General features: G+C 46.7%; 1 protein-coding gene across 2 annotated transcripts; it reads right to left on the bottom strand.

The window, feature by feature from the left end:
* Nucleotides 1-3: 3 nt before the first annotated feature.
* Nucleotides 4-20076, bottom strand: FAM76A (family with sequence similarity 76 member A). Of its 2 annotated transcripts, XM_037881738.2 has the most exons (10): nt 19899-20057; nt 19289-19353; nt 17657-17711; nt 16734-16886; nt 15514-15671; nt 14482-14568; nt 13668-13799; nt 5854-5989; nt 4633-4734; nt 4-1993 (listed from the first exon to the last, which is right to left on the bottom strand). In XM_037881738.2, the coding sequence occupies exons 1-10, from the start codon at nt 19977-19979 to the stop codon at nt 1907-1909; spliced, it is 1056 nt and encodes a 351-aa protein (XP_037737666.1). In that variant the 5' UTR covers nt 19980-20057; the 3' UTR covers nt 4-1906. The 2 variants fall into 2 exon arrangements, with proteins under 2 accessions (XP_037737666.1, XP_037737667.1); XM_037881739.2 differs by lacking the exon at nt 13668-13799 and having other exon boundaries at nt 19899-20076.
* Nucleotides 20077-27971: the final 7895 nt, after the last annotated feature.

Genomic DNA, 27971 nt, shown 5'->3' with positions numbered 1-27971 from the left:
GGATTTTGTTTAAAACACTTTTAACGTTTGTCAGAGTTTTGTACAAATCAAAGCATCCCTTTAAAATCTCCATTATTACAAACATACAAAGAAACAACGTTATTACTACAAACCATCAGCTACTCAGTTGCATGATCAATGTGTCACAATTAAAAAAACAACAACATTGTATATACAAGGCCCTTCTCCCTCTATTATTTCTGTGTCCTGAGGGAAGCTAAGAAGCAAAGCCCCCATTTTTAAAAAAAATCCTATTGATACATTTCAGACTTTTTCTAAAAATATGTGAAGTATAAAATTAGGTGGTTTTTTTTTTTTTTCCGGCTGTCACACTCTGGCAGAGTGCAAAGATTTCTCAGCATCCTAAAGTCTTTTTAAAAACAAAAACAAAAACCACACGACAGTATCTGATGCTTCAGTGTGCTCTTCCACGCTCAAAGCTAACATCTGAAAAGTGCCATTGAATAAATTCATCTTAAAAAAAAAAATTGCAACTCTCTACTTAAAAGATTAATAAAAACCCAGTTAGAGCAGCTAGCCCTGTCTCAAAGGGTCAGTGTCTCATCTCTTTCCATTTGGTGCCTGTCTACATTAAGGTTGTTTCCTTCCCCTACTCCCCCCGAGGTAGGGTCTCTAACCCCTGAGCTCTCTCTTCACCTTGTGTGAATAGGGCTGGCCAGTGGGATTCCATGGAGTAACCTGGCCTGGAACCTGCTGACTTGAGAGCCCATCTGCGCATTTCCCCCTAATGGCAGAGTGCTTTTTTCCCCCTCTAAGAGATGCCCTGAGGGCAGGGCTCAGACAGCTGCAGAGCTCAGCTCTCCTCTAATGAGGGTGGGTTGGAAATACACATTCCAGCTGACCTTACTGGAGCTGTTTATGGCCTCTTTGCCTCTGAAGTCAGATTGTTTCAGAAAAGCAGAGAACCTTCTCAGCTCTTTTATCCTGCTGGCTTTTGTTGGGAATGGAGGTTGGGGGCTTCTCTGCCCAGCACCCAAGAAGCACTTCCTACTTTGTGTCACTATTGACCTGACTGAACTCACTTCTTGTAACATCTGATGTTAGTGAAGTGGGGTGGAGAGGAGAAGATATAAAAGGATCAACTTGATCCGGGACTTGGGAGGGGAGAGCGCGTCTAATAGAGCCTCAAGCTCTCCTTCTGCCTTTACTGCAGAAGGCCGTGCCAGAGAAGTTAGATTAGCCCAAGCCACTAACCAGAGCCCCACAGGGCCACCATATGGTTATGCACAATTATTCTGTAAGACTCTCAAACCAAAAGTTATCAAAACAGGCAGTTAGGTTTGCCAAGCCAATATTTTAAAAACCCAAGAGAAATCTATAGCCTGGATTCTGGAACAGGTTTTGAAAGGTAGCGTAACCGCTCCAGGCAGATCGGCGTGCAGCCTCCTGCTCCCTTTGGGGAAGGCGATTTAAGAGCTTCCATTGAAAGAAGGAACAAAACACTTGAAAATAAAGCTCTCACTGTGCCCCCAAAGCTCTTGGTAAGCCTGAAAACCAGCCAACAACTGATTGTGCCTCAGACCAGCAGATTTTAAACTGCAGAGACGGGTCTCCAGTATCACAGGATCCCTGGTTTCTAATGTAGGAAGTGGCAGTGGTAATACCTGTTTTCCAAACAGGGTCTCTTCTGGAGACCATTCGTTCCAGGGCACGGGGGACAGCAAGATGTGTGGGGGCACCGCTCCCTGTGGATCACTATACTATATAACAGTATTCAACAGATATTGAAACCAGACACACTCAACCATGCTGTCGAAAGGCAACACACACCAGGCGTTCCATCGAGTCCATAGCGATAGGATAGTAACAAGACTGAGGTTGGATTCCAGCCGAACAGACAGGCCTCCTGGGTTAATGCTGGGGAAGCTCCCAGTTTGTTTTTGTTTTAAGGGGAGGTTATTGCTCCTGACTTCTCAGGCTTTTTGCCCTTGGATAGGGCAGCTGCTTGCTTCAGGAGTTCTCTGTTCTTGGCCTGGAAACACAGTGAAAATGGGTATTTTAATAGCGTGGATCATTGTTACTCAAGAACTACCTGGACAGGCACAGCTGGCTTCCTGCATACAGACCAAAAGGGATGTAGAAGTTGCTGTACTGGCTCACACCAGCAAGGCCAGTATTCCATTTCCACCAGCTGGCAACACCTGACGCTGCAGAGACAGGCAAATGCCAATGTACCTGACCAACCTAAATGGGAGAAGGGGGGAATTCCTTCCCAAGTGCTGCAGGCAATCAGCTTCCATCACGAAGCACAACAGATTAAGTGATTTTTCATTAGACAAGATAGGAGGGCACTTTCATTTCCACTGGGAGTTGCCTGAGAAACTTCCCTTTCCTTCCCCTTTCATTTTTTATTTGTGAGAAATGCTGAATTAACGGCTCTGGAGACCAAAGTCCACAGAACAAGGTGCAGGATGGGTAGTGGCAGTGCAAGCTCCCCCCCGCACACACTGAATCCCCAAATCCTCTTCAACTCTGACCAACTCTAGGGGTGAGTGGCTCTATCAATATTCCTGGCCTGTTTCACTCCCAGCCTCTTTACTGAGGCTGCCAATGTCACCAGGAAGCATTACTGCACTGGTGATTTCTGTGACATGAATCCAGGTCTCAGTGAACAAGAGATGAGACAGATGATTTCTTATCAATCACCAAACAGCCAGCGGGTAACAACTTTCAGTCACTACTAACTTAGACTGGCTTCAAACCAGGCAACTAGAAGTGAAAGGCTCCACTGTATTACTACGAAGCCTCTGAATCACCTCTCTCCAAATTCTCTGGCCTTCTGCTTATCTTGTTGGTACAGCACAAGCTAATGATAGGGGTGTGCATGCAAAGCCAGACATGGCTCTTCTGGTTCAGTTTGCAAACTGCATTGAGTGGGCATGCAGGGTGCTAGAATGACCCTTGCCTACAGCTGAGAACTTGTGTGAGTCAAGTCTCCAGCTGCCCTGGGCAGATGGATTACAAACAAGAGAATGGATGCTACACGTATGCAGCGCTAGAGCAGAAAGGAATTTCTTCTGCCTCCTTCAAGCTTTTAAGAACAGAGGCACTCACACAAACCTGAGCTTCCCCAGAAAAAACAGGACATTTAAGATTTTTTTTTAAGTGAATCTTATGAACATTTCCAGGTACCCGCTATCACTGCTACCATTTGAACTTTTATTTTGGAATCATTGGAGAAAAACAGTTTCCAAAACCTCTGCCAATGTTAGCTGAAGTTTTACACTCAGACACTGGAAAGACCAAGTTCTGGGCTGTCTCATTTAGTGCTAAGTATAAAACACACACACCTCTCCATCCAGGAATAGCAGGTATGCGAGGGCCAGCCAGTTCAGTTATTTGATTCTTCTTTTATTTTAAAATGGAGCAAGTTTGGTGCTATTGAAAGGTGTTGGATTGACAGCTTTCCCCACATTGTGCTCGACAGATGTGCTTCTGCCCTGATCTGGAGGGACTGTCTCAAGAGATAAAAGGAAGCTCAGTCCCCCTTGGCTTCTCTGTTGAAACTGCCAACAAAGGCAACCAGTTTGTGGCAACATGTAACGTGAACATTTGCCTACTAGGAACTGGAATGAGAATGTCAACTCATTCTACACAAGTCACCTAAGAGCCTGCAAGGGGAACAATTGTGGGTCACTTGGAAAGATTCAAGCAGACAACATAAGAGATTATGGGCTCTGACTTCCATTACCAGCCCCACAAGCCATCCAGCCTCCAAATTTTTCAGTTCTAAAAGAAGGTGACTCAACCCCATCCATAACATGACTGTTTGAAGCCTGGGATAACTTAAGAAACAACTTAAGAAATTGCACAGTGGACAGGAACTCACAAGCACTGATAGATTTCTGACAGCAACTGTAATCTACAAAAACCTGTCCTACCCTAATAATTAACTTGGGCATGTGGTGATGGGGAAAGAACATTTTCTGCTGTGTCTTATCCGCACCTTTGTTTTTTGTTTTTTTCCCCTCATAGTTAGAGCTTTAGCTGATTGTAAATGCCAGACAGAGTAATTAAGGAGATGAACTTTGCACCCATATACGATTTCTTTTAACCAATTCTCTTTTGACCTACTGCAGACCAGAATCTACCTCTGCCGATATACACTGTTTTCATGGCCTGACCAAAGAAAAGGACATTTCCTACAAGCTCACAGACTTCTTTACAATTATATCTATTTAGTCTAACAAAAAGCACTACCCTTTGTTTGTTAGGCTTTGTTCTCCTTGGCTACTGAGCTAATAAATCAAATCAGGAGCTCGGTGGTGCAATGGGTGGATAAATAGGCCTTACAGTCTTGACACCTGGGTTCAAGCTTGACTTTGGTAATAAGTAAAATGTGTTTCATGGTTCCCATCCAGTTTGCAGAGGATACAATAAAACTGAGCCCAGGAAGAGAATAGAGAGTGGGGGGCTAGAAGGATGCAGGTGCCCTGGCAGAGCACTGTGGGGGCCAAGTCCTATTCGAATAGGCAGTACTTCAGGTCAGGATTGAAAGGCATTAGCAGAGCTGGGTGGGTGGAAGCCTGAGAAGTGTTCTGATCTAGGCAGTGTTCTCAGTCACTCCTGCGAAGATCACAACCCAGCACATTAGAATAGAAATGCCATCACCTGTAACTGCTCCATGACTTCCTTGTGTGTCTTCTCCATTTGGTTCATTTTTGCCCTCATCTGGGATTCCTGGTACTGCAGGTCGGCCTTTAGCTCTGTGATCTAAGGAAAAACAAGCAAGCAGCTTTTGGATGAGTGAGGAGAAAAGGGATGTGTCCAGATTCCTTCACCCCGAACAGATGTCCTGCCCTGGAAAATGTCTCTGTAGAAGCCACCTTGGAGAAAGGAACACATTCAGAGAGGCACCATGTGGGTTAACACTGCGATCCTGTAGGCCAAGGAGGGTTCAGAACATTTACTGCCCAACTGCAGGCCAGAGGACATGCACCAAGAGCTGAGGCTAATACCAAAGGTGGGACCCAGACAGGGCCCCAGCATGGGTGCATCTTTAGTAACCCCAGTGCATTCTGTGACTCTGGGAAATTAATCTGCGGCCTGATTTTCAGAGGGGCTGAGCTCTGATAGCTCTTATTCATTTCTGCCCTGCTGAGCACCAATAGGCCACTAACCATTCCGTGCCTCAGTTTCTCTCTCTGTCAAATGGAGATAATGATACTTACCCACCTGATAACGGGGTTTGTGGAAGTGGATTAATTAACATTTGTAGCGTGCTAAGTAGGGTGTGACTATTATGAGGAATACTTTGAGTAAGAAAGAGGATTCTCACACCATGCTGTGAAAGCAGCCAGAGCTGAGGTGCGTCAGCAGAGCTGCCTGGGACTCAGAAGTGCCAAAGCAGGGGGTGCCACAGGTTGGGACTGAGACTTGTCTGAGCATTGCCTGCTCTACCTATGCACACAGAGCAGCTATGGGCTTTCTTGGACTCAACCCCACATGCAACCTACCTGCCTACTGCCATTTCTTGGACTCCAGCAGTCATCAAGAACTGGCAGCACATAAGGCTGGGCATACTGGGAGTACAAGGCAAAGGAAAAAGGGGAAATCTTCATTGTGTGGCAGTGGATGGTCAGAATTTGATCCTCTCTGCAATCCTGGCCCACCCACCTCCAAACAGCCAGAAAGCCACCTTCTTTCCTGCCACAGTGCCTGGCTCTTTAACCCTGGAAATTAACCAGCTTGCAGACAACACCCACCTGAGAGTTAGCTGGTTTCCACAAGGCTAACAGACAGGCACTGTACAAATGTGCAAGGTAAAGACTTTAAGTAAGTGGCTCATAATTCATTCTGCAGTTTTTGTGTGGAAGCGGTCCAGGGCTGTACCTTCTTCTCTTTCTCCAAGATCATCTGATCCTTCTGGTGCAGCATCTTTTTCAGAGTGGCCACTTCTTCCTTCAGCTGGGCAATAATAACGAAGTGGTCCGTGCCAGGGGAGTCCAGGGCAAGGTCTGGAGAAAAGCTGCAAGAGAGAGAAGAGAAAGAATCTCATCACACACTCTTCTACTCACCAGTACATGGAAGCCCTTTCACAGATGACATCGCAGATAGCGACATCTGAATAACCTCATCCATTCAAAGGCTACATAAGTTACCTACGACCCTGTAACCAGACACCATGGGAATTCAGAGATAGTCACATGGCAGGATCGCTGATGTCCTGATATGCAATACAATTTGAATCTTGGCAAGTTTAATATTAAGCGTTCAGCAAGAAAGGATGGGGGACTGTTAGGGATGTTTTCAACCATTAGTGTCTGAGACTATCTTTACTTGCATGGAAACTATCCATTTTCAAACCAAGAGGTATGGAAAAGCAATTAATGAGTTAATGAAACTTTATGCAATCACCTAGGAACCCTCTTTAGGTCACAGGGAGTCCATGGCAGTGGGGGGGAAAACCTTTCACTAAATGCAAATCAGGGCCCTGATAAACAATGGAACAGGAAAAAGTAACAAATGAACCCCCTAACTTAAACAAACAATAGAAAGAGCATGTGGAGGTTACAGCCAAAGTTATCTCAGGGGAAAACAGGAAGAGATGCATTGGGCTTTTTGTATTTTGATTCCAGCCATGGCACAATGATTTGGAAAAAAGCTTCATTACCACATCAAAGACTATTCAGGAAGAGAAAAAGAGTGAAGGGAAGATATACACTTCCTCAGACACACCCTCAGACACTATGAATCTAGCTGGCTGGCTGACAGCTTGTTTGGGCAAGACGCACACAGTCCCCGTCTCTGGTAAAGCATATTGTGTGTATTGCAAGAATGCCCAGGATCCCCAGTCATGGACCCCCGTTGTGCTAGGCACTGTACAAACACAGAACAAAGAGATGGTCCCTGCCACAAGTTATCTACCTATACACCACCTTCTGTACTGTTTAGTCTGTCTTTACAATATGTCTAACAGTTACCCCTTGGTGCTAAGGAATAGTTTCCCAATATTACATGCTATTGCTGCTGTATAAATTATTTGAAAATTAATAATAAATAATGCAAGTATCTCACCTGGACTATATATTTGGAAAAAGAAAAGGAGTACTTGTGGCACCTTAGAGACTAACCAATTTATTTGAGCATAAGCTTTCATGAGCTACAGCTTATGCTCAAATAAATTGGTAGTCTCTAAGGTGCCACAAGTACTTCTTTTCTTTTTGCGAATACAGACTAACACGGCTGCTACTCTGAAACCTGTCATATATTTGGACTGTGCATTCGGCCCTAGTATTGGTAGAGTCTAAGGCAAATGCAGTGTGGCCTAGTGCACTGACAGCCAACGATCACCTGATTATTAATGTAACTGTTACTGACTCAGTCTGTGGCCTGAGACAAGTCAAGTCACCCATGCCTCAGTTTACCCATCTGTAAAATGGGAATAAGAATATCTGCTGCCTTCCTCCCAAGGGAGTTTCTTCAGTACTTTGAAAAGACAGAATCTAATTGGACATAGTTTGAATGATGGGACAGGGTCTCTGGGATGTGATGGAGAAAGGTTTTTCTCCCTTACGTGGTGTGTGTGGGGTAGAAGTGTCCCTGTTGGGAATCCAAAAGGAGAAATTCAATGAATGGAGTTGTGCAGGTCATAAAAGTAACAGGACATGCTGGGATGGGAAAGAAGTCCTGGCCAGGGAGGAAAGGGATGCTTAATACTGCAGATCTGTGGGGGTTTATCTGCATTAGAGAGTCTTATTGTCACAGAACACGTTAACTAACATGATGTTGAATGCTTGGTATTGACAAGAAGATGTATTTAACTGCATGTCAGCTGGCTGGGGTTAACACCCATAATGTTCTACATGGCCAGTCTTTGTCTATACGGAGCATTTAACGAGAGCCTGCATCCCAGAACGTTGTAATGTGCTACTTCTCTGCAATACGACACACAGGTACCAGATTCGAGTGAGGGAAGCAAAGCAGCCTCCAGCACCTTTATACATATGCACAATGCAGTAATGTCACTCTTAGCATCTCCACTCTCTCAACAAGAGCTTCAGGCTTCCACACACCACACAGACATGCTGAGGGAGAGAGGGAGCAGAGGAGAGCAAAAACTAAGATACTCTCTGTGGGGGGAAAGCAAAGTTTCTTCACTGAATTGCCTGTTTACAAGTAAGCCCTTCCCTATCCTACTCCATTCCTTGGCCACGAGGGGCACACAGAATCATAGAAAAGCAGGGCTGGAAGGGACCTTGAGAGGTCATCAAGGGCAGCCCTCTGTTCTGAGGCAGGACCAAGGAAACATGAACCATCCCTGAAAGGTCCAGCCTGGTCTTTAAAACTTCCAACAATGGGGATTCCACAACCTCCTTTAGAAGTCTATTCCAGTGCTCAACTATCCTTATAATTACAAAGTTTTCCCTAATATCTCACCTAAATCTCTGTTCCTTTCTGTGGATTAAGCCCATTACTTCTTGACCTGCCTTCAGTGGACCTGGAGACCTATTGTTATAACAGCCCTTAACATAGTTGGAGACTGTTATCTGGTCCCCCCTCAGTCTGCTTTTCTCAAGACTAAACATGCCCCATTTTTTTTAAACCTTTCCTCACATGTCAGGTTTTCTAACCCTCTTATTATTTTTGTTGCTCTCCTCTGGACTCTCTCCAGTTTGTCCACATCTTTCCTAAACTGTGGGACCTAGAAAAGGACACAGTCCCCCAGCTGAGGTCTCACCAGTGCTGAGTAGAGTGGGACAATTACCTCCCACGTCTTACATACAACACTCTTGTTAATATACCCCAGAATGATATTAGCACTTTTTACAGCCACATCACACTGTTGACTCGTATTCATTTTGTGATACACTATAATTGCTGAATCCTTTTCAGCAGTACTACCACTGAGCCAGTCATTCCCCATTTTGTAATTGAGGAAAAAAAGATTAAATGCACAAAGTAGTACTTTACACTTGTCTTTATGGAATTTCATCTTGTTGATTTCAGACCAATTCTCCAACTTGTCAAAGTCATTTTGAATTCTAATCCTGTCCTCCAAAGCGCTTACAACCTCTCCCAGCTTGGTGTCATCTGCAAATTTTATAAGTATAATATCCACTCCATTATCCAAGTCATTAATAAAAATATTGACTAGTACCAGACCCTTGCAGGACCCCATAAAATACATCCTCCCAGTTTGATAGTGAACCACCGATACCTACTCTTGAGTACAGCCTTTCAAGCAACTGTGTAACCACCTTACAGTAACTACATTTCCCTAGTTTGTGTGTGATAATGTCATATGGGACTGTCAAAAGCCTCACTAAAATCAAGATATATCACATCTACTGCTTCCCTCCATCCACTAGGCCAGTAACTCTGTCAAAGAAGGAAATATGGTTGACATGGCATGATTTGTTCTTGACAAATCCACGTTGGCTGCTCCTTATCGACCTGTTATCCTCTAGGTGCTTGCAAATTGATTGTTTAATAATTTGTTGCAGTATCTTTTCAGATATTGAAGTTAGGCTGACCAGTCTATAATTCCCTGGTCTTTGTTCCCCTTTTTAAAGATAGGTTCTATGTTTGCCCTTCTCCAGTCCTCTGGGACCTCACCTGTCCTCCAAGAGTTCTTGAAGATAATCACTAATGGTTCCAAGTTTGCTTCATGAATCCTCCGCTGTATCCCAAGGTAATAAACATTGCCAGAAGATTCAGACTTCCCATGGCCACCCACTCATGAAATTCTGCACTCCCTGGTTTGCTCCTGGCCAAGAAAACTTATTAAGGCAGAAGAGGAGACTGGAAGAAAGACCCATCTGTTCCCCTCAGCAGAGAACTAAAGGGAGAGATTTTGAGACGGTTTTAAAGAGAGGTTCTCATCCTATTGCATCATTAACAAATATTGGCAAGTCACAAGTAAAGACAGACGCCCCAAACTGAAAAAGACTCAACTCACCCTTGAGTTTGGTGCCTAGAAACAGACAGTGGGGGGTAATTATGCAGGTGCAAACTGTGTGTATATTTCAGAGTGGCCAGGCATCTGCCTATCTCATCTGAGTGCATAATCAGGTGCTCTGGTTTCAGAGTAACACCCGTGTTAGTCTGTATTCGCAAAAAGAAAAGGAGTACTTGTGGCACCTTAGAGACTAACCAATTTATTTGAGCATAAGCTTTTGTGGCTCACTTCATCGGATGCATACAGTTGGTACTCAGAGATCCAACTGCTGTAACATGCCTCTGCAATTACTTCAAGGTGGAAAAAAAAAAACCGAGAGGGTACTTTTTTAAAGTCATGTCAATAGGAGAAGGGTTTCTTTTCCCTGTCTTGAGTGAATCTCAAACCCTAACTTCAAGTTAGGAATGGAAGCTACAAAGTTAGCTACAAAATTAGAAATAAAACTGAAAAACAAACAATAAAACACTTTTTTTTGGTAAAAAAGAGCCTCTTAAGAAGTCCAACCAAAATATACCCCTGACATATACAAACTGTGGTACAATGATCCTGCACACTTTAGGGAGGGCCCAATTCAGGGGGTGACACTCCTTTCCTACAACCAATGCCTTTCTCAGGGATGATGTCTCAGTTGTTTGGAGACATTGCTACTAAAGTCAGGCTGGTTGTCAAGGGACATTGTCAAGGTCAACGTTCAAATTACACTAAAAATAACTTAGAAATTTCCTCCCAACTACGAAAAATCTGCCTAAACAAATATTTTCTAAACGGAAGTAGTAGCTTGGCCTAAGGTTGAATTAACTACATCAAAGAAGAAGCAGTTCACCCCAAACCACCCTCTCCATGCCTGCAAACTGAGTACTTTAAGTATAATCACAGAAATTTTGTGCATGTGGGAAGATTTTTATTTAATAGCATTTACTGCTCAGTATTCCCTCAGGACAATATGGGTGAACAAATTTGTGTCTTAGGGCTCACCAACAAGGATCAGATAGAGGTTTTTATGATCTTTCTGTGCTAAAGAGATGGCTCAGAGGTATAGTGAGTCAGCTCTTCATGTCTTGGAACTGGACTCCTTCAGTGGTCACAAGTGAAAGGAGTGCGGGTGTTTTAATCTAATCCACTGTGAACATTTGTCTATATCGTAAGACCACATTGAGACAAATATGGCAATTTCATGCAATATCCTTGAAAAACCTTATTGAATTAAGTTTAAATAACTTGGGAGTCCATTGTATTAAATGCAAAGATTATGTATTATCGTGGGCTGGGACTGCATGTAACCTCTCTTGGGGAAAGAGATTATGTGAACCCTGGGAATGTTATGCACTTCGAAGGACTGTACTGAACAATGTACTTGACAAGAATTTTTGGGACAAAGTGGTTTGCCAGGGGAATCTCTAGTGGGAGATGAATGCAAATTCCCTACCACCACAATGCAAAACCCCAGCCTTTTAAAGCTATGCCCCAGGAGAGGACTACTGTCTGCTGATCACCTTTTCCCAGAGCCTCAAGATCAAAGGCCCAAGGAAAGGACAGACGAAACTATTCACGAGCGTGCTAGTTCTGAGCTAAGGCTGTTATCAACTTGTAACCATGGGGAAAACTCCCACCAGAGACTCTGCTAGAATTGGGGAGTGATCTATGGTAAGCTTATTAGCATGCATGTAGGTTCTTTTATTGTTCTTAATGTGTTTTCTCTGTAATGTTTTCACCTTCGAGCAAAATGCAGATGCTGACCTGGTTAGACAGCCTGGCTTGCTGGGGATATCACAGTGAAGGCAGGGAACTGTGCAGCCTGGCAAAACCCAGTCAGGAAGGAGAAAGACATGGGTCTCTGCCCAAGAGAGGTGACAGCTGTGGAGTTGGAAGCCTAGAGTCAGTGCTCTTAAGGAATCATGGAGGGGGAATACAGGTTCAATTGACCTGAACTGTGACACACATTTGGTAGCCTCTATTCAGGAAGAAGCTATGGGCTGGGTGCAGTGGGCCAGGATTGAGGTGCTCTGGCACACCTGTTTGAGGTGGCTCAGAATTGGACTAGCAACAGGTGCTCAAGTCAAGGTGGGAAACACACCATTAGAGCTGTTTGGGACCCACGAGTGGAAGAGCAGTGAACTGAGTGAGGTCCAACGTCAGAGTTGTGGGACTCGGTAAGGTAGAATTTGTTGCAGGACAGTGCTGAGTAGCCCTGACAGAGCTGGGTGGTGATGATACCTAACTTCAGCCTATGCTATGCCCAGCTCTTGCCAGTGCAGTCAGCCACTCCGCTCCCTGCGCTGTAGAATTCACCCTCCAAATTAACCATAAAAACTCCAGAATGAGACTTTTTAAAATAAATAACTCAAATGTCACTCAACAATCCCCAAAACACATGTGACAGAACATGATAATCATCGACTCAGAGACACTAAACACGAACCTATGAAGCCCAGAGGAGTACCCATCTGCATCCACCAGGATGGAAAGCCAACAAAGGTGAAGAGTAGAGATAAGCTGGACCACGAAGGGGTTGCTACCAAGTCACTGAGCCCAAGAACACACAAATTTTGCCTAGGCTGCATTGGCAATTTGCCTGGAGCGCAAGGCCAGCACCTACTCTGCATAAAGATGCAGCTGCCCTCAGCTGTAACACAGAGGGGTCGCCCATGTAGAAGCAGTCTTTGTGGGCCACACCTCTAAGTTAAAGATGGGGCAGCTGCATCATAGAGTTTAACTATTGTTTTGAACATCTACAAGGAAATACAGCCCCAGGATTAAACTTCACTAGCCACTAAGGGTGACTGTTGCCCCACAGCAACAGAGTCACATAGATTTAAAATGGCAGCAACTTATGTCTTGGACAACACACAGCTCATTGCTGGAACTTAGGAGCAGTAGCTATAATTATGTATAACTTATTAATGGGATTTCCCTAAGACTAGAGTAAGTTTGTGGTGAGGATCACAGCCTACCAGGGCTTTCAAGTGAGAACAAGATATGGTACAAGAGTAAACGAAAATGAAGTAATCTGATTTATTTATCATTTACGAAGTTTTTTTTTTGAATGGATGACTTGGAATTCGTATTAGGGCATGGAGCCTTTTTGCTTCCAGATAACGTGTGAGCAAGGTTTGTTACCGGATAATGGCTGCTCGGTAGTTTATGTGAAATGAATTAAAGGAGCTCACTCCAGTTCCTAGCGAGCAGATATTTAAAAAGTTCTACCATCACAAGTGGCACTGCCCTACAACACGGCTGGCAGCCTCAGCAGAGGGGCCAAAGATGAAATAGCGCACCCTAAAGGTCAAGGTTGAGGTGCACTGGTAGAGGGCAGCTTGCAGCACTACTGCTTGTGCTGTACCTGCTCTGGCCAGGGGGAGGCGGTGTTCAGTCTCCTGTCAATCAGCATTCAATTCAGTTTAAAGAATTGTGCAACCGCTACACCCTAAAGAATTCTTTAAACTCAGTTTCACGCTTTGGCATTTCTTACATCAATAGCCAAAGACAATGGGCTAACAGGTGTCCTTAGGACAGAGGTGATTTGGAGTTAAATGATGAACAATTGAGATGGACGGTGAGCACTTTACCAGTGACTTCAACAGACTTAATAAGACTCTCTGGCACTAGTGAGCCTATGCTGTGCTCTATATTCCCAATTCAATGCAGTTTGGAAGAAGAGCCATCGATGGGGACAGTTTCCATATGTGAGACAATTCCCAGGGCAGGAGGGCAACCGGGGGTGGGAGAAAACGATAGGTGATCTCACTTCAGGACGTCAGTGCCTTGAGAAACAGGATAATGATGGGCACCGGGACTCTGTTGGGAAGCAGCCCACTGCACCAACACGGACGGGGCACTCTGGGTAGGGGGGCAAAGCATCTCGGGAGAGGAAGGAACGCTGAGAATCAGAGAGGAAAGGGAGGAATGAAAATATGCATGTACAAGAGTGTAAAAAAAAAAAAAATATCCATCTCACTCTCTCCTTATATAGCTAGTGAGGTCCGTTCTGCTGCATGCAAGCTCTGATGTCAATGGGAACTGCATGCATATAGCAGTGGCAGAATCGGGTCCACTGTGTTCAGAGGAAGCTGTTTATCACTTTCCCTCCCACAGGATGGGGGGAGATAAGACTTCTCTCTATATTCTCTCATCTAATGATTGTCTCCCTGCATTCTATTCTTTATTCTGACTGCAGCCTAGCTTTTAGTCTAACAGATAACGTTGTAGCCCAAACTGCAGACCAGAGCCCATCACGCAGCCTGTGGCCACCCTTCCCCTGTCATTGCAGGGTGAGGATAAAGCTGATCCAGGCTGCAGGTTGTAACTGCTGGTGAACTCAACCAACAAGCAGTTTCTAGTAGGTACAAACACTGGGCATCTTTTGATTTTCAAGTGTACATTTAGGTGCTAGGTAGGGTTGGCCTGTGGGGTCCCAGAAAGCTGCTAATGCAGCCCTTGCAGTACCAATGTTTGAGAGCCCCATTCTGTCATATAAGCATCCTGCTAATTGCACTGAATTCTCTCTTACACAAACTTAAATGAGACCACCCACTGGCATCTTTCCCAACCAACTGGCTCACCTGTCACCATTGGCTGATATGGCCTCAAACTTGGGTTTCTTCTTTGGAATTTCATTCTGAATAGAGGAGGTGGATAAGGTTTTCTGGCTACGAAGAAAAACAATGAAGATACATGTCAGAACCTAAAAGGCATGTGAATCAGAGACTGTCCGGAAACAAGAAAGAGGCACAGATAAATACCATCTCCCACTAAAGCACACTCACAACAAACTTAGAGAGAAGAGAGCTCCAAGCATAGTGATGGCCAAATAAAAGATAATTCCTTAAAGAGAAACTAGAGTTTATTTTATACAATGTGCCAAACAAACTTCTGGGCACATGAACATTCTATGTCCAAAACCATATATTTAAAGATAAATCTAAGTTGACCCAATGTCAACAAGAACTGTAATACACTCCACAATGCACAGAAAAGGATCAGCTCATCCTAAGTCCCCACTGAGAATACCTGAGCAGCAGCCCCGAGATGTTCAAACTAGGGATCATCACCAAGAGTCTCCTAGGTGATCTCAGCTGCAGTGTTTGATCTGAGTCAGTCAATTTTGAATGCTGGGGAAACATGTCTAGTGGTTGAGTCAGGAGTCCTAGCTCTGCCAACTGACTTGCTGTGTTAACTGGGACAAGTCATTTCACTTTTTTATATCCCAGTTTCAGCCACCTGGAAGAGCAAGGCTACTGAATGAATTAATGCACTTCTGTCATTAATTTGACAAATGCAGCTTTAGTTATTTGAGAAAACAGCGTGTCAATAAGCATTCTGTAAAACAGATCTCACTGAGTAGTGTTGTGACACTATTAGGAGTTGAGGTTAGAACTACTGGGTTTGCATATTCATTAAGTCAGAATTATCCAGGCTTTATGCAAAAAGATGCATAACGATGTTAAAAGTCACCCCAGTTACGCAGTAGTGAGGTCCAAGACTCCTCTCCCGCTTTTGTTGGAAGTGGGTCTGATGAGTTTGAAGCAGTCAGCCCTCCTGCAGGAGGAAAGTGCTAGAACGGAGCATATCTGCAGCATTTACATGCAAGTTACCTGTTGTAGTGGCTGCCACTGCTGAGCCTGCTGAACTGCTCCTTCTCTTGCAGGCTCGTCCGTGAAGAGCTGCTTAGATGTTTGCGTTGCTCTTTGGTCTTCTGTAGGACCCGTTTGTAGGACAACGTACACAGCCAGCACAGCAGCTTCCCATCCACCTGAAAGGCAAGTTGGGAGTCAGAGGATTTTCTCTCGCTTCCTCCCCACATCCCAAGCACAGAGAAGACAAGTAGCCTGATGGCAACTTCAGGTCAACCATGCTCAGGATTTACAGACACAAGGTATGCAGTCACAAACAACACACATGCAGTGACTCGAGGGGTCCCTGATGTGGTTAGAAAAGGTGTTGACTGCATTCAACACTGCCAGTGCGATGCAGCCAGCAAGTCACAGTGATAAAAACTTGGCACAGCTACCATCTGTTCTGAGCTGACACTTCTTGGATTGTTTATATCACATGTTCCCCATGACATTTTAAAGCAAGAAATCACATCCTGTGCAATTTGGATTTTTATAAACACAAAGGTCAACACCTGGACTCCAAGGCACATGCTTTAGGAACCTGAACACTAATACTCTGTTTCAATGGTTTTCAACCTTTTTTCATTTGTGGACCCCTAAACATTTTTGAATGGAGGTGCGGATCCCTTTGGAAATCTTAGGCATAGTCTGCGGACCCCGACAGGTTAAGAACCACTGTCCTATCGTAACAACAACCTCAACAACCTTAAGGATTAGACATAGACCGGCCGACATCAACAGGTCCATGGACCACAGATTGAAAACTACTGCTCTAAGGGGCTCTGTCCAGATGGTGGGAACTACTTATACACCATCCAAAACTGTAGGCCTGGGGCCCATGTTAAAAGACTTATGCATATGCTTACCTTTGGGACAATTCACAGTATGTGAAGTTCCCTTTATCTCTACCACTCATTTTGGAGTGGGGTCCCTTCTCACTTGTGTGTGTACCTACACTAAGTCCAGTTCAGAAAAAGACCGGATCAAGGAACTATGATGCTGAAAATATAAAGTAATCCAATGAACTTAGTGTTTTAACATCTCTCATTGCAAATGTAAATTCTTGAGCTGGCCAGAAAATACTTTATAGCCGACACGTTACTGTTGCTGAAATCCTGTGACTCTGTGCAGAAGATGAATAGGCTATTACTGTGGTTAGTTCTTTCACCTTTCCAGCCCCATTTTACATAGAAACTCACCTTCTTTCTATCATCCTTCCTGTCGAATGCACACTGTTGCTTGCACTGTTCACAGGAGAGAGGTGGCCCATACTTCTTCTCTGAGTTCGTACAGCGCTGGCACTTGTTGCCAATAAATGCCGCTATTATGTTGCAGTACTGGCATGGTTTTGGCTTTAAAAAGGACAGATACAGTACAGGTTAGCAATGCTTTGTAAATATATGGCACATGTGCATTTTTCTATCACTCAAACAGTCCCATCTTCATAGTGACTCAAGAATTGTGCATATATCTAGATCAGTGGTCTCCAAAGTGGGGGGTGCGCGGCAGGAGGAGCGCTCCTGGACCTTTGATTCTTTGGCAGCATGCCGGCGGCAGCTCGGCTCTCCCTGCTCCGTCTTCGGCAGCACGCCGGCGGCAGCTCTTCTTTTTTGCATCCCTAGAGCTGGCCCTGGGGGTGCGCGATCCAAAAAGTTTGGAGACCACCGATCTAGATAAACCAGGGATCAGGCATCCAAACTACTAATTGCAGTATATGTGATTGGCCAGGATACCTGAACTTATAGTGACTTCTGCATAAGGTGCCATGGGATCTTTAATGACAAGTGGTCAGGACCTAAGCTTCAAACCTCATCCTAAAGGGAAGAAATGTTTATTCCAGTTTCGTGGTCAAATTTCAGTTTAGGTTATCACATTCTGATTTCCCTAAATCCCCCATTTAATTTCAACTGGATAAGAAATCGGTCACTTGCTGTCCTAAACTCATGTGAAGTATTGCCATTCACCATAAAAAAGCGTCTTATGTTTCACTCAAAAGGGCACTGCATTTCAGTAGTGCATGAGGTAACCCCTACACAGACAGGCTGTTACACATTTTCAGGCGAAAGACAATGGAAATAGCATTATAATTATGAGGGTGGACGGGAGAGTCCCCAGCACTTACCGTTCCATAGAGTTTCACGTTCTGAGCACATTTCTTGCATATTGTGTTGGTTTTGCTATTAAAACAAAAGATTAAGAAAAAGCAAGAATGAAGTATAACTGTGTCAGCAATATCTGGATACAGATTAAGCCCTCTGTGCTTGAGCGCTAAATTTCCCCTAACCCTACAACTCTCCTGGCAGGATTTTTGTATTCATGTTCACTAGTGGCTTTTATATAAAATGTATTTGCTACCCCTGCCTGGTGATGATAAATCTACCACAGTGAGGTATTATTGAAAGACGGCATTTTCATAAGGCAGCCCCTTTAATTTAATTAAGACCTCAGACTTTAATTTATGCACGTATTTGCTCAATTGGGATTATGGTCACCAACAAAATGAGTTAGTTGGTCACCAGCTAATCTGCAGCAGACATTTAACCAGCATCAAACTACATGACTTGGCACAAGTGATAATCTCAGTACCGGAGAGGGCAAGCACTAGAATAGCAGGGTTGATGCAGATCAGGACTGAGGTTCATTGACCCCAATCCGCAGGATGGAAAACAGGGAACCACCTTGCACACTGCCTGCATGAAATATGCTCAGTGGCTGCTGGGATCATTGGTCCCTCTTCTTCGTATATTCACAAAAATGAAATTAAAACCAAGCAGAAAACCATGTTTACTACTGCAAATGCAGAAGGACAAGACAGGTATTTACGCTACAGCATAGAGAATAAGAATCATTTTTGCATGCCAAAACACAGAAGGGGAACAGCTTCCAGGAGCACCCAAGCACTTCACTGAAAGATACAGCTGAGCACCGCCCAGGAAGAAACGCCACACACCATGCTGCAAAATCAAGAGCACAGAATGCGTCTGCCTGACAGAGATTGGGGCTATGATTAGAGCCTCATCAAGGGGCACAACACTGGCCCCCCTACAAGCACTCAGACGACATATGACAGAGTGCTCGATCATTGAAGGCGCAACATAAGGGGCATGACGAGGGTTTCAAGGAATGGGCTGCTGTAACCAGATGCCATATGGGTTATGGACACAAAGAATCACCGGTGGAAGGAGAGGACAGGAGTTTAGTGTCAGGAACATTTTGCAACAGAAAACAGGAGCGGAGAAAAAGGATGTCTCAGGGCTTTGGTAACAGGATATGAAGCCTTTCACCTTTAGGTTGCCAGTTCATAAACAGCATGGCCCACTAGTTACCCAAAGCTATCACCAACAGATGGTTGCTCATTGGCTTATGTGAAATTAGTTTGGTAGCTCTCAGTCTTGTTCCCAAATTACAAACCCTGCCCCAACTGGCACTAACATACCAGGTTCGCTTTTCTCAGCAGAACTCCCAAAGCCACCAAACTGTCTCCTTAGTCTTTACGGGGGATACCTAAAGATCAGGTTAAGATACTTTAGTGGGCCAGTGTGTGTGAAGCTTGTACCGGTACTACTTCTGCTGTACATAGTCTATGGAAAATTTCAGTTTCCAGGGCTGTCAATAAATGCTAAATTCACACATAGAAAAAGGAACCATGCTGAGAGAATCAAGAGGCTGAAGTGGGACTATTTTGGATGTGTATTAAAGAAGCAGATGCCAACTACTTTTTATTGTCCAGTGTCTAAGCTTAGCAGAAATTTACCTTTCCTGTTGGAACTCGGTCCTGCAGTACGTGCACTTGACAATGGGATGCGCAATTCGACACTCCTGCAGCAAAAAGAAGAGTTAGTGCTTCTACCACACACGTTCCCCAAAGACTCAACAGTCCCCCCCCAAACACAACAACAGAACATCTTGGACAAAGCAGAAGTATTCTTCATGACAATCACTCCTTCCAGAGCCCCCATCCTCGCCCCCCACTCCTCCCAGGGGGCACCATCCCTTCCAGGGCCACATCCCCTCCTTCACTCCTCCCATCCCTTCCCAGGGCTCCCCCAATCCCTTATCCCCTCCCCCCAGGGGCTCCCATCCTTTCCCCCACTCCTCTCAGGGCCTCATCCCCTCCCTGTGACCCCATCCCCTCCCCCACTCCTCCCCCTGCCCCCATCCCTTCCCAGGGCTCCCCCAATCCTCCCCCATCCCTTCCCGGGGCTCCCTCTGCCCCCATCCCTTCCCAGGGCTCCCCCTATCCCCCATTCCCCCCCCACTCCTCCCCCTGCCCCCATCCCCTCCTCACGCCCCCATCCCTTCCCAGGGCTCCCCCTGTCCCCCATTCCTCCCGTGGACCCCCCAAGTCCCCCATCCCCCCGGACCTTGCACAGCTGCTGCCCCTGGCTCAGCGCCTCGAAGGAGAAGCGCTGGTGGCACTTGGTACAAGCGTAAAGCGCCGCCATCCCGCCGCCCCCACTGACAGGCGCAGCCTAACCTGGGACGGGCGGTCAGGCAGCCGCGAGGCGGGGCTGCCACACCCGTCACCGCCATTGGCTCTCGCTAACGTCGCTCCTCGGGCACGGCGCTCCGCCCGAAGCCGTCTCACGGCGCCCATTGGTTTCCCGGAGTGCCACTCCTGTGTGAGAGGGCGGGGCACGTCGAGGTCCTTCGGGTTGGGGAGAGCGGGAGCGTTTACGTCACCGGGGAGTTCTCCCATCCGGGGTGTGGACGGCGCGGTGACGTCACCCCTGGCGCGTCCCGGGGGCTCCCTCCAGCATCCGGCCGCTCACGCGAGGGGAGGAGGCGTCGCAGGGGCGGAAGTGTCCCAGAAGCCCCCGCGCGCGCCGGAAGGACCCGGAACGGAAGTGGGGGAGATCAGTTAGAATCAATGAAGGCAGCCTGGCTGGGTCTGCAGGCTTCCGGAGGGGGAGGGGCCAGATGTGGGGAGAGGGTAGATGTAGGGGGAGGAGGAGAAGGGGAGGGCAGATGGGTCAGGGAGAAGGGAGCAGATGGGAGAAGGAGAGGGTAGATGTGGGGGGAGGAGGAGAGGGGGAGGCCAGATGTGGGGAGGAGGTCAGAGAAGGAGAAGGGGGGAGGCCAGATGTGGGGAGGAGGTCAGATGGGGGGAGGAGGGGGAGAAGGAGGGGGGGGAGGTCAGATGGGGGGAGGAGGGGGAGAAGGAGGAGGGGGGGAGGTCAGATGGGGAGGAGGAGGGGGAGAAGGAGGAGGGGGGAGGTCAGATGGAGAGGAGGAGGGGGAGAAGGAGGAGGGGGGAGGTCAGATGGAGAGGAGGAGGGGAGAAGGAGGAGGGGGGAGGTCAGATGGGGAGGAGGAGGGGGAGAAGGAGGAGGGGGGGAGGTCAGATGGGGAGGAGGAGGGGGAGAAGGAGGAGGGGGAGAAGGAGGAGGGGGAGGAGGTCAGATGGGGAGGAGGAGGGGGAGAAGGAGGAGGGGGAGGAGGTCAGATGGGGAGGAGGAGGGGGAGAAGGAGGAGGGGGGGAGGTCAGATGGGGAGGAGGAGGGGGAGAAGGAGGAGGGGGGGAGGTCAGATGGGGAGGAGGAGGTCAGATGGGGGGGGAGGAGGAGGGGGGAGGGCAGATGGATGAGGAAGAGGGGAGCAGATGGGGGAAGGGGGAGGGGGAGTTGGGGGTAAATGCGGGGGAGGAGACGCACAAGGTGGGGTTTGAAGTGCTACCATAATGCAGGCAGTACCACTAGAGGTGGGGGGGAGCAGACGCAATGGGGAGAGCTGTGTGAGAGGCAGTGTGGATGGGGACCTGGGGGCAGAGGAGAGGAAGTTGATGTGTGTAGATACATCAAAGGCAGAAGGAAAGTGGGTCTGAGAAAAAGAGAAGGGAGAAAGGGAGGCAGGATTCTGCATGTGAAAACCCTTGAGACTTGGGCTTTCTTTGTGATGGGAATTCCAGCAATTGATGGCTAGCTGCCAAAGTAGCTGCACACTTGCCAGCCTGAAACAAAGCAAACTGCAGTTTGCCACTAGTGTGAAGTCTGGGTAAGAAGGCCCAGCGTTGCAAATTGCAACTTTCTTTGTCTGCACTAAAAGTTTGCACAGGGTGTAGCTTCAACAATTGCTGGGGAATCAGGACATATGAACTGGAACCATAAACTCACTGAACATTACATCTCACCAAATGAGGGTAAATCCATCCTCATCATCGTATCCACTCATACTCCACACCTGAACATAGCCATTATATGAACAACATACCCTCATATTTCAATGTCTGTACTTTGACCCCCAATCGGGAATATTGCAGATTATGTATTCCTTACACCACCTGATCCTAAACCGAACTTCACACCCCTTGATAATCTGTATGTTATTCCCTGGTAATCAGAAACTTCTACGCTTAAACACTGTACCATTTTTTTTAATTTTATCATCTTAATAAAATTATTAAATCTGGCCTTAGAAATTCTAATTACTAAAGCAATACAAGGACAAATCATTACAATGTGTAAATGCTTTTAATTTAATAATAAAAATTAACCAGCAAGAATATGCCATCTTGATGGATGTAGATCAGGTGTTGTGAATTTAAATTTGGCCCAAAATATATTTTTTTCAAAAGAAAGCTTTTATAAAACTGAAAGACCCAGTAGAAATTTTTCTAATTTTAAGACTTCAAAGAAAGCAGTTTTTAAATGAATAAACATTCCACTGTAGTGTTTGAAACCTAAAATTTTGCACCACTTAATAATCTGAAAGTGAAACTGATTTATTTGAGTATCATTGTCCTCCCTGACAGAAATGTAAAAACCAAAGTGCCGTGTAGGTTGGGTTTTAAAAATTCTTTCTGAGGATCTAAAGTATTATGAATAACAGCTGTAAAGAAAATAACTTAGGGTATGTCTACACTACGGAATAAGGACGAATTTATAGAAGTCGGTTTTTTAGAAATCGGTTTTATATATTCGAGTGTGTGTGTCCCCACAGAAAATGCTCTAAGTGCATTAACTCGGAGGAGTGCTTCCACAGTACCGAGGCTAGAGTCGACTTCCGGAGCGTTGCACTGTGAATAGCTATCCCACAGTTCCCGCAGTCTCCGCTGCCCATTGGAATTCTGGGTTGAGATCCCAATGCCTGATGGGGCTAAAACATTGTCGCGGGTGGTTCTGGGTACATATCGTCAGTCCCCCCTTCCCTCCCTCCCTCCGTGAAAGCAAGGGCAGACAATCGTTTCGCGCCTTTTTTCCTGAGTTACCTGTGCAGATGCCATACCACGGCAAGCATGGAGCCCGCTCAGGTAACTGTCACCGTATGTCTCCTGGGTGCTGGCAGACGCGGTACGGCATTGCTACACAGTAGCAGCAACCCATTGCCTTCTGGCAGCAGACGGTACAGTATGATTGGTAGCCGTCCTCGTCATGTCCAAGGTGCTCCTGGCCACGTCGGCTGGGAGCGCCTGGGCAGACATGGGCACAGGGACTAAATTTTGAGTGACTTGACCAGGTCATTCTCTTTAGTCCTGCAGTCAGTCCTATTGAACTGTCTTATGGTGAGCAGGCAGGAGATAGCGATTGCTAGCAGTCATATTGCATCATCTTCTGCCGGGCAGGCAAGAGATGAGGATGGCTAGCAGTCCTACTGCACCGTCTTCTGCCGAGCAGCCATGAGATGTGGATGGCATGCAGTCCTTCTGCACCATCTGCTGCCAGCCAAAGATGTAAAAGATAGATGGAGTGGATCAAAACAAGAAATAGACCAGATTTGTTTTGTACTCATTTGCCTCCTCCCCCGTCTAGGGGACTCATTCCTCTAGGTCACACTGCAGTCACTCACAGAGAAGGTGCAGCGAGGTAAATCTAGCCATGTATCAATCAGAGGCCAGGCTAACCTCCTTGTTCCAATAAGAACAATAACTTAGGTGCACCATTTCTTATTGGAACCCTCTGTGAAGTCCTGCCTGAAATACTCCTTGATGTAAAGCCACCCCCTTTGTTGATTTAACTCCCTGAAGCCAACCCTGTAAGCCATGTCGTCAGTTGCCCCTCCCTCCGTCAGAGCAACGGCAGACAATCGTTCCGTGCCTTTTTTCTGTGCGGACGCCATCCCAAGGCAAGCATGGAGGCCGCTCAACTCACTTTGGCAATTAGGAGCACATTAAACACCACACGCATTATCCAGCAGTATATGCAGCACCAGAACCTGGCAAAGCGATACCGGGCGAGGAGGCGACGTCAGCGCGGTCACGTGAGTGATCAGGACATGGACACAGACTTCTCTCAAAGCATGGGCCCTGCCAATGCATGCATCATTGTGCTAATGGGGCAGGTTCATGCTGTGGAACACCGATTCTGGGCTCGGGAAACAAGCACAGACTGGTGGGACCGCATAGTGTTGCAGATCTGGGACGATTCCCAGTGGCTGCGAAACTTTCGCATGCGTAAGGGCACTTTCATGGCACTTTGTGACTTGCTTTCCCCTGCCCTGAAGCGCATGAATACCAAGATGAGAGCAGCCCTCATAGTTGAGAAGCGAGTGGCGATAGCCCTGTGGAAGCTTGCAACGCCAGACAGCTACCGGTCAGTTGGGAATCAATTTGGAGTGGGCAAATCTACTGTTGGGGCTGCTGTGATGCAAGTAGCCCACGCAATCAAAGATCTGCTGATATCACGGGTAGTGACCCTGGGAAATGTGCAGATCATAGTGGATGGCTTTGCTGCAATGGGATTCCCTAACTGTGGTGGGGCCATAGACGGAACTCATATCCCTATCTTGGCACCGGAGCACTAAGCCGCCGAGTACATAAACCGCAAGGGGTACTTTTCAATAGTGCTGCAAGCTCTGGTGGATCACAAGGGATGTTTCACCAACATCAACGTGGGATGGCCGGGAAAGGTACATGACGCTAGCATCTTCAGGAACTCTGGTCTGTTTCAAAAGCTGCAGGAAGGGACTTTATTCCCAGACCAGAAAATAACTGTTGGGGATGTTGAAATGCCTATATGTATCCTTGGGGACCCAGCCTACCCCTTAACGCCATGGCTCATGAAGCCGTACACAGGCAGCCTGGACAGTAGTCAGGAGCTGTTCAACTACAGGCTGAGCAAGTGCGGAATGGTGGTAGAATGTGCATTTGGACGTTTAAAGGCGTGCTGGCGCAGTTTACTGACTCGCTTAGACCTCAGCGAAACCAATATTCTCACTGTTATTACTGCTTGCTGTGTGCTCCACAATATCTGTGAGAGTAAGGGGGAGACGTTTATGGCAGGGTGGGAGGTTGAGGCAAATCGCCTGGCTGCTGGTTACGCGCAGCCAGACACCAGGGCGGTTAGAAGAGCACAGGAGGGCACGGTACGCATCAGAGAAGCTTTGAAAACCAGTTTCATGACTGGCCAGGCTACGGTGTGAAAGTTCTGTTTGTTTCTCCTTGATGAAACCCCCCGCCCCTTGGTTCACTCTACTTCCCTGTAAGCTAACCACCCTCCCCTCCTCCCTTCGATCACCGCTTGCAGAGGCAATAAAGTCATTGTTGCTTCACATTCATGCATTCTTTATTCATTCATCACACAAATAGGGGGATGACTACCAAGGTAGCCCAGGAGGGGTGGTGGAGGAGGGAAGGAAAATGCCACACAGCACTTTAAAAGTTTACAACTTTAAAATTTATTGAATGCCAGCCTTCTTTTTTTTGGGCAATCCTCTGTGGCGGAGTGGCTGGTTGGCCGGTGGCCCCCCCACCACGTTCTTGGGCGTCTGGGTGTGGAGGCTATGGAACTTGGGGAGGAGGGCGGTTGGTTACACAGGGGCTGTAGTGGCAGTCTGTGCTCCAGCTGCCTTTGCTGCAGCTCAACCATACACTGGAGCATACTGGTTTGGTCCTCCAGCAGCCTCAGCATTGAATCCTGCCTCCTCTCATCACGCTGCCGCCACATTCGAGCTTCAGCCCTCTCTTCAGCCCGCCACTTACTCTCTTCAGCCCACCTCTCCTCCCGGTCATTTTGTGCTTTCCTGCACTCTGACATTATTTGCCTCCACGCATTCATCTGTGCTCTGTCAGTGTGGGAGGACAGCATGAGGTCAGAGAACATTTCACCTCGAGTGCGTTTTTTTTTCTTTCTAATCTTCAGTAGCCTCTGGGAAGGAGAAGATCCTGTGATCATTGAAACACATGCAGCTGGTGGAGAAAAAAAAAGGGACAGCGGTATTTAAAAAGACACATTTTATAAAACACTGGCTACACTCTTTCAGGGTAAACCTTGCTGTTAACATTACATACATAGCACATGTGCTTTCGTTACAAGGTCGCATTTTGCCTCCCCCCACCGCGTGGCTACCCCCTCAACCCTCTCCCTGCCCCATGGCTAACAGCGGGGAACATTTCTGTTTAGCCACAGGCAAACAGCCCAGCAGGAATGGGCTCCTCTGAGTGTCCCCTGAAGAAAAGCACCCTATTTCAACCAGGTGACCATGGATTATATCTCACTCTCCTGAGGATAACACAGAGAGATAAAGAATGGATGTTGTTTGAACGCCAGCAAACATACACTGCAGTGCTTTGTTGTACAATGATTCCCGAGTACGTGTTACTGGCCTGGAGGGGTAAAGTGTCCTACCATGAAGGACGCAATAAGTCTGCCCTCCCCAGAAACCTTTTGCAAAGGCTTTGGGAGTATATCCAGGAAAGCCGCGAATGCCAGGACAAAGTAATCCTTTCACATGCTTGCTTTTAAACCATGTATAGTATTTTAAAAGGTACACTCACCGGAGGTCCCTTCTCCGCCTGCTGGGTCCAGGAGGCAGCCTTGGGTGGGTTCGGGGGGTACTGGCTCCAGGTCCAGGGTGAGAAACATTTCCTGGCTGTCGGGAAAACCGGTTTCTCCGCTTGCTTGCTGTGAGCTATCTACAACCTCATCATCATCATCATCTTCTTCGTCCCCAAAACCTGCTTCCGTATTGCCTCCATCTCCATTGAAGGAGTCAAACAACACGGCTGGGGTAGTGGTGGCTGAACCCCCTAAAATGGCATGCAGCTCATCATAGAAGCGGCATGTTTGGGGCTCTGACCTGGAGTGGCCGTTCGCCTCTCTGGTTTTCTGGTAGGCTTGCCTCAGCTCCTTCAGTTTCACGCGGCACTGCTTCGGGTCCCTGTTATGGCCTCTGTCCTTCGTGCCCTGGGAGATTTTGACAAAGGTTTTGGCATTTCGAAAACTGGAACGGAGTTCTGATAGCACGGATTCCTCTCCCCATACAGCGATCAGATCCCGTACCTCCCATTCGGTCCATGCTGGAGCTCTTTTGCGATTCTGGGACTCCATCATGGTCACCTCTGCTGATGAGCTCTGCATGGTCACCTGCAGCTTGCCACGCTGGCCAAACAGGAAATGAGATTCAAAAGTTCGCGGTTCTTTTCCTGTCTACCTGGCCAGTGCATCTGAGTTGAGAGTGCTGTCCAGAGCAGTCAAAATGGAGCACTCTGGGATAGCTCCCGGAGGCCAATACCGTCGAATTGTGTCCACAGTACCCCAAATTCGAGCCGGCAAGGCCAATTTAAGCGCTAATCCACTTGTCAGGAGTGGAGTAAGGAAATCGATTTTAAGAGCCCTTTAAATTGAAATAAAGGGCTTCATCGTGTGGACGGGTGCAGGTTTACATCGATTTAATGCTGCTAAATTCGACCTAAAGTCCTAGTGTAGACCAGGGCTTATGATCATCTTGACAAAGAATGCACAATACTTTTGTCTGATTCTTGGGTTCCATATTTCAAGTTTGCACATAGTTGCATAATTTCCTACTGCTCTCCACTCCAGTGAGGGATACCTGAAACTTTTGGAGAATTGAGGTTTCACTACACTTTATAAAATACTAGTAAATGTTCTTTAGCATATTTTATGGACGTAGTGAAAATGAAATTTGAGGGCCTCACTGCAATGCTCTGGTCTTGAATCTTTCCTATGAAGGGGTGGGGAGAAACCGTTGTGATTTAGGCTGTGTCTACACTTTGTCACTTTCAGCGCTAAAACTTTTGTCGTTCAGGTAAAGCTACCACCGCTTGTTCGGGCTGGGTTTTTTTAATCGCCGGGAGAGCTCTAAGGTGGGTAGTGTAGACATACCCTCTGTGGGAAGTAGGTGTGCAGATTAGGGAGGTCCTGCTGTATTTAGCTATCTCAATGACTAGTTTAACTACCAGATAATTACACAGTGTGGAGGAGCAATAATGAAACTTGTCGCTTTACAGAGAATGATAAAGCTTGACTGGAGATTCTTGACTGGGAAAAGTTACTATCATGGCTAAAACAAGAGGCAGAGCAGAGATCTCTTAAAAGACTGGCAGAGGAAGCCGGAGACAATGATATTTTTCCAACTCCTCACTGATAAACACAGTGACTCTCCATAGGGAGCAGGGGCTCATGTAAATGTAGGGGAACATGACTTTCCAGCTTGCTGGAACACGGCACGACTTGCAAAAATGTAAAGACTAAAACTGGCTT

Source organism: Chelonia mydas, chromosome 19, assembly GCF_015237465.2.
Source record: "Chelonia mydas isolate rCheMyd1 chromosome 19, rCheMyd1.pri.v2, whole genome shotgun sequence".
In the NCBI taxonomy this organism is placed as follows: domain Eukaryota; kingdom Metazoa; phylum Chordata; order Testudines; family Cheloniidae; genus Chelonia; species Chelonia mydas.
This window is presented reverse-complemented; position numbering and strand designations above follow the sequence as displayed.

What these genes read in the sequence shown, in the direction of transcription:
- FAM76A (XM_037881738.2), bottom strand. Translation starts at nt 19,979, where the DNA reads ATGGCGGCGCTTTACGCTTGTACCAAGTGCCACCAGCGCTTCTCCTTC. An exon ending in TCTTGGAGAAAGAGAAGAAG is followed by an intron (nt 4,735 to 5,853) that starts GTACAGCCCTGG and finishes GTTTTTCCTTAG; the next exon opens with ATCACAGAGCTAAAGGCCGA. An exon ending in AAGTCATGGAGCAGTTACAG is followed by an intron (nt 1,994 to 4,632) that starts GTGATGGCATTT and finishes CTGTGTTTCCAG; the next exon opens with GCCAAGAACAGAGAACTCCT.